Raw genomic sequence first — 7,500 nt, forward strand, 5'->3', positions numbered from 1 at the left:
TGTTGTCTGACCTTGTAGGTCTGATTCGTACAACCTTAAATAAATAGATACATAAATGAACAGATAAATAATGAAAAAGTTCGTAAATCATATTATGATGAAAATTGTCCTCTGAAATAGGTTTGATTCGCCCAGCCTTAGATAAATAAATGAATACATAAATAAATAGTAAAAAAAGTCAAACGTCAGCTTAACGATCATGACTCACTTTATGAACTCGAAGACAATATCTACGATAATATAGGCTTCATTCCTATCCTTGCACTAATTGTGGTTATTATATACTTCCGTTGCTTACGTCTTCCCATCTCGTGATATGAAATGAGACGCGGTGACGCAGTAGCCACGTAACAGATATGCTGCGGGCTAATAGGCATGTAATAGGTTTGCAGTGGGCTAATGGGTATGTAATAGGTTAATAGGCAGGTAATTGGTATGCCTTAGGTGTGCAGCGGGAGCTAAAGGGTACACAGTTGGTATGTAATTCGCCCAGTTGAGTATCCGGTTCGCAATAGCTTATGCGATCGATAGTATCTGTTACGGCTTAGCGTAACTGCCGTATCCCATCGCTAATGGGGAGAAGTGTTGTAATCCGCTTATCATTCATAAAACACGCGAAAATCCCATCAAATGATTCTCGTTAATCTTTTTAAATACCGTTGTAATTGGTCGGTTGGCAGAATCATTTTCGGGAAATTTTTATTATATTCATTGCTTTCATCAGCTCATCTTTTTTACTTATTTATGCAAGCTCGAAAATATTCGGTTTTGATACGTGCAGTTGCGACGAGAAGTCATGACATTTTTCAATTTTCATCTCTCTCTCTCTCTCTCTCTCTCTCTCTCTCTCTCTCTCTCTCTCTCTCTCTCTCTCTCTGTGTGTGTGTGTGTGTGTGTGTGTGTGTGTGTGTATTATATATGTTATAAGATGGAACCAGCTATCAGGTTTATATATTTCATGCTTGTCGTATCTCTCATTAATATGCATAAACGTGTCCAAGTATCAGCGTATAATCATATATGTGAAGATAAATTCCTGTTCGACGCTTTCCGAACGAACAGAATTAGAAATCAAATCGCAGTAATGAAGCAGTTTTAAGTGAATGCGTAACCTCCCGCCTTTCATCAAGATAAACACTTCACAACCCGAAGTAACCTTATCCACGCAGATGGATGATTAGCCGGTCGTTTATCGAGTGACTTTTCGATGAAATGGCGAAGAAAAAACCTCTTTGACAACAAAGCCGCAAAGGGGAAACTCCTACGTAATGAGGGGAATAAATTTGAGAACTGGAAAAGGGGAAATTAAGAGAGCCGTTGCAGAGAGTCGTATCTCATAACCTGGGAAACATCGCACATGTAAGAGTAGATCGGTTTAGCAGCTAGGAAGCATCCCAGAAGGGAGGGAAACTTGAGGCCAACGAGAAGAGAAAACGAGGATAAACAAGGAAATAAATCACCTCTTCTAGAAAAGCGAGGAGGAAATATCTAGACAGGGAGGCGAGGAGGAACATTTCTAGCCACGGAGGGAAAATCCTAGCCAACGTTCCAGCCACTGAGGGGAAAATCCTTAGCCAACGTTGGGCTATAACTCCGAGAGGACAGGCAGCGTGTTGCCGTCGTAGACCGTAGTAGTGCCTCGGCTGCCGATGCTGGGTCTGCTGGTGGTGCTGCCGTCGATTCGAAGGGAGTCGTTCGTTGTTGGTGTCTGCCGCTGGTGGTTAGTCCTGGCCCAGATGCCAGAGAGAGCGGTCGTTAACGTGACGTGCACTTGGATCTAACGCGGCGGCGACAACGACGGCCCTCCGAGTAGTAGTTCCCTCTCGTGCGCGGTCGTTGGCTGAATCGCCCGAGTTTCGTTCTGGTGGATTTGGTGGTCGTTTCGTCCACACGGAGCGGATTGTAGTGACTGTGTCTTTTGGTGCTCTTCCTGTGCCATTTTATTGTTGTCTTTTACGCTTTCCTCGGAGGAGAACGATGTAAATGCTCGTAAGGAAAAATCTTTGTTTGGTGACATAACTCACGGGGAACTTGACGAGTGCGTCAAAAGTTCCAACTGCCCCGGTCGAACTTGGAAACTCCCATCAAAACTCAGGTTCGAAACGGACGGAACTTGGCACCATGCCTCTTTTGACTTGATAATCGCATGCGTTCGTAAACTGGGAAGGATGGATACGTAACGCCGAGCTACTATTGGTGCTGTTTCTCAGTGTAACGATTAAAAAAAAAAAAAAAAGTGTCAACGAGAGATGGCGAGCGTGGAACTGTTAACTCTAATGTTGGTGATCTTCTTCACCGTCCGACCTACCACAGGGAACTTTAACCTTTATTTGTCCCATGCAGAAGTCAGGAGGATCTTGGGTAAGTCTGCAGTTTGACTTGGTGGTTAAGCATTAAGGAAAAGGACGGGGGAGAAAATGAATATGCAGTTTTATGATAGTGATGGTCATGAAGCTTAATTATTATTATTATTATTATTATTATTATTATTATACTTTATGTAATCCATCACCTCCCTCGTTATTAAGTAATTTAAGATCATCATTTGAGTAATTTTTGCACATTTTGTTTGTGTTGTCTTTATATATTCGGGAAAATTTAAAGAGGAAACTGATATAATAGTTGATGATATTTAATTTCATTTAGCAAATTTGAGCCAACTAGTAGTCATCATCATCAATATTAATATTATAATTTTTCTTGCTTTTGTCACTTTCAGCTTAAGCTCAGCTAACATTGCAATAACATTCAGACAAGTTTATAGCAAACAAATTTTTTTTGTTTTATCATTTGTTTTCATTTTCAAGGGCAGAACTCTTTGAATATAATTTTTAATTCGAATAATTCGTCTCATATCGTTCATATGGACTTAACTAACTCGTCCAAGAACGTAATTACATATGTGATTGTGAGGACGTTTATTATAAAAGACATCAAAGTTTAATCAGGGTACTATATACTATGTTTTGAGATTCACTTGTGAAAAAATGGCTTGCTTTCCATTGAGTAATTTGTTTTTTGTGATGTTTACATTTAATTCTTAAGAGTAGGATGTTGATTACGGCAATATTAATGGTAATTTTGAAGGGAAATGAAATTAGTTCCTCTTGTGTATATCTTGGTTGACAGAAAATTATATATATGTATATATATGTATATATATATATATATATATATATATATATATATATATATATGTAGAGAGAGATATATATAGAGAGAGAGAGAGAGAGAGAGAGAGAGAGAGAGAGAGAGAGAGAGAGAGAGAGAGAAGTAACTTAGTCGTATTGATAGTTCAGACCCTTGAAAGTGAGCCATTCATGAACCAATGATAGATGGAATGGAATAGTATATAACTTGGTGTTGAAGTGCAGCAATGCACACACTCACACACCCACACACACACAAACACACACACACATATATATGTGTGTATATATGTATACAGTACACCGTACTGTCTTTTCAACAGATAGCCTGTCCTTTTCATCACATCGATCCGATAGTAAATCCAAGCTAACGTTTAAACAAGTCAAACTCCCCTCACGCTGAAACAATAAAAAAAAAATCCTTTCAATGAAAAATAAAGTCGAGCGATGAAGGACATTCCACGGTTGTTGAATAAAGGGTAGGTGGGGGGGTGAGGGAGGGAGGCGGGATGTGAGTGTTATTCACTGATGTTTTGATGAATACTAAAGCAGTCCTGGTCAGTGCAAATTAATTTTTCATTATCACACAGCAACTGTCTGCTTAGTGGAACATGGAGCTGCGTTTCCGTGCGTTGTCTCGTCTATGAATAAAGTTGGCTATGTTGTTGTGACCGGTGGCCTGGGGAACTCAATGCTTTTATTATTCATAAGTTTCATGTATTACTTGATCACGCTTTGGCTCGGTAGTCGTTTTTGGTAAACAACCCTATAGAGTAGTATGTAAAGTTACCAGTTCTTCATTGGATGGGTGGGTAGAGCTCTCGGTTAGCACGCTGTTGGCCCACCGTTCGACTCTCCGACTGGCCAACGAAGAATTAGAGAAATGTATTTCTGGTGATAGAAATTCATTTCTCGTCATAATGTGGTTCGGATTCCACAGTAAGCTGTAGGTCCCGTTGCTAGGTAACCAGTTGTTTCTTAGCCACGTAAAATCCTTCGGGTCAGCCGTAGGAGAGCTGTTAATCAGCTCAGTGGTCTGGTAACACTAAGGTATACTTAACTTTTACTAGTTCTTCACTGGAGGGGTGGGTAGAGCTCTCGGTTAGCACGCTGTTGGCCCAGCGCTCGACTCTCCGACTGGCCAATGAAGAATGAGAGAAATTTACTTCTGGTGATAGAAATTCATTTCTCGTCTTAATGTGGTTCGGATTCCACAATAAGCTGTAGGTCCCGTTGCTAGGTAACCAGTTCGTTCTTAGCCACGTAAAATAAATCTAATCCTTCGGGCCAGCCCTAGGAGAGCTGTTAATCAGCTCCTCAGTGGCCTGGTTAAACTAAGATATACTTAACTTTTTCTCTCTTCATGAAAGCAGTATGTTTCCCATTGGGTGTGTTTATATTTTCAAGTAATTTTTAAAAACTATTTTTTACTTAATGGCTGAGAGACTATGGCATTGTCTTTAAAAGTCTTTTTGTGCTTATGTTGACCTAAGCAGTGAATCATGTACCTGAAGGTTAGTTTACAGTAGTTGGTCTCAGGAGTGTGGATGGTCGTGGGTTATAATTTTTGGCCAAGAACAAGAGCCAGGGCTGGCACAAGGCCCGTTTAATCAACAACCAGGTTACTAAAAGGGGCAGAAGCACCCTCTACTCTTTGTCCTGTGGAGGGTTGGCTCTGAAGCTGATGTTTGCTAATGACAAGGATTATAGGGTGAGGATATGAGGATGCTAACCTCATGACATTCTCTCACCTCACCAGTAAGAGTCCCGAGATCGATTCCGAACAAGGTGAAATAGCTTGGGCCGGTTTCTTGAAACGTTCGGTATGCCTTGGAATACTGAAGTAGTCACTCATGATCCTGGTAGTTAGTCAGCTGAGGTAAGGCTCACCTAGGTTGGGAAAAGCATTGGTCTAAGAGCCTTATCTTCGACGGATTGTTAAGAGTTAGAAAGTTAACGCCTTCTGAATCCTTCCATTCTAAAGGGGAAGAGACCTTAAGGTAACAAACAAATATGTGTGTGTGTGTATATATATATATATATATATATATATATATATATATATATATATATATATATATATATATATGTGTGTGTGTGTGTGTGTGTGTGTGTGTGTGTGTGCGCGTGTGTATGTGTGTGCAACATGAATCCCTCCAAGGTGTTTACTCATAAATACTTGAATCTGAATACTCGTAAAAGACACATAAACAGAGATGTTTATTCAACCGTAAAACTACGGGTTACCTTAAATTTCTCAAAAGTTACAATGAAAGATTAAGGTATTTAGCTTTATAGTTGAAAATAACTATTTTTGTTATGACGAATTACATATAATTAAACATTATCATTTACTTATTATGGAATGATTGTTACTCAGTACAGTAATGTTTATAGCTTGAATTTTTTATTTGAATGCTTTGTGTCTCTTCAATCAGACTTTTGTGAGATTTTATTGTTTGGCATAACACTTTGAGGGTTTTGTTTATTATGTATAGGTATATTGGTTGACAAAACGCAAATTTGAAACTATATAAGAGAATATTAATTAAAACTCTTGTTAATTGCAAAGCAAATGAACTGGTGCGTGATTCAAGCACTTGGATGAAGATCAACAAAACTCATACCTGATTTCAACATGGAATTGTTAACCTTTCCATGAGTTGCTTTCATTTATGCCTCACACAAGCATAATCCCCAACAAGCACTAACTGAAAGTTGCTAAGGTAATCCAGCTCTAATTTCTACTCACCCACCCCACCCCACCCTACCCCATTCCATCCCACCCCCATTCCAAGCAGACACGCGAGTAGACACCTGTTGGGAATTATTCCGTAGAAGCAAAACGAAGACTGAAAGTGATTGATCACAAGAAAGGTGCGTTTTTTGTCTTTGTATGTCCACACGCGAGCCTTTGTGGTCTTAGTGTAGGTATTTCTTTTTAATCAACTCGGTGGAACTCGATGGAAGTTTCCTCATGATAAACTCGGGTGTAAGATCTAGAAAGTAAAATGTAAGGTTAGATTGATGGGTTAGGTTTAGTTTGATGGAAAATTTTTTAGTTTCGTAGAAACTTTTCAATAAACTTTTGTTATTTTGTAACATTTTATCACACTGGCCAGCCAAAGAATGAGTAAATGTGCTAAGTATTACACCCAAGACCCACACACACTTACACAGAAACACACACTATATATATGTGTGTGTGTATGTATGTATGTATGTATTTGTAGATACTATATATTTACACACACACACACACACACACACACACACACACACACATATATATATATATATATATATATATATATATATATATATATATATATATATATATATATATATATATATATATATATATATATATATATATATATATAGTGTGTGTGTGTTGTGTAATACTTAGCACATTTACTCATACTTTGGATGGCCAATGTGATTAAATATTACAAAATAACCAAGGTTTATGAAGTTCTCCTGTAACATTTTTTTCGAAACCAAATTGAACCCATCAATCCAAATCTTATATTTTACTCTCTGGGCCTTACACTGAGTTTATCATGAGGAAAGTTCCATCGAGTTGATATATAAGTTTCATCAGTTGTGTGTGTATGTATATATATATATATATATATATATATATATATATATATATATATATATATGTGTGTGTGTGTGTGTATGTATATATGTAGATACTATGTATTTGCACACGCACACACACATATATAACATATGATTATAATCACTTTTGTACGTGATTCATTTATCACACATTACCACAGGTGAAAAAAAAAAGACAGATATAGTGAGAGATGAGTAGACTGATAGGTAGGTAGGTAGGTAGGTAGATGCCATATTTACTATACAATTTTCCTGTTATTTGATAAAAGAAAATATTGCAATGAAGACTCCTAAAGTTGGATGATATCAACTTTTCCAGTGTCTCATTGTAATATAATTTCCTTACATTTATATTCGGCTTTCTCAACGTCCCTCGCAAGGTGTTGAAATTCCCATTGCAGTTAAACGACCGACATGAAAGGAGAGCAGGAGCGAAAAAAACTCCAAATAAAAACAAACAGGTAACATGTCTGGATTCAAAGGTTCCGCTGACCCGTGGAGAGAAAGAAGCAGAGGAATGCGCATTGCAAATACCGTATTCACGCCTCCGTTCGTGCGTACCGCTAAGCTATGTTGGATAGGGCTCTATTTCGTTTAGGAAAAATATATATATATGTGAGAGAGAGAGAGAGAGAGAGAGAGAGAGAGAGAGAGAGAGAATCAATACGTGACTTTAAAGGTCTTTAATGGTTCACCTTAAAGAGAGACGATAACACAAAAGAGA

At 38.1% G+C, this 7,500-nt stretch overlaps 1 protein-coding gene across 1 annotated transcript in view; it reads left to right on the top strand.

Annotated features, from left to right (window-relative positions):
• The first annotated feature begins 2,114 nt into the window (after window positions 1–2,114).
• The window catches only part of LOC136851932 (tyrosine-protein kinase Dnt-like), a 58,891-nt gene continuing 53,505 nt past the window's right edge, over window positions 2,115–7,500 (top strand). The window contains 1 exon segment of the mRNA XM_067126292.1: window positions 2,115–2,361. Within this exon segment, the coding sequence (XP_066982393.1) occupies window positions 2,250–2,361 (112 nt within the window). The 5' untranslated portion in view covers window positions 2,115–2,249.

The sequence above is a fragment of the Macrobrachium rosenbergii genome, chromosome 24 (assembly GCF_040412425.1).
Source record: "Macrobrachium rosenbergii isolate ZJJX-2024 chromosome 24, ASM4041242v1, whole genome shotgun sequence".
In the NCBI taxonomy this organism is placed as follows: Eukaryota; Metazoa; Arthropoda; class Malacostraca; order Decapoda; family Palaemonidae; genus Macrobrachium; species Macrobrachium rosenbergii.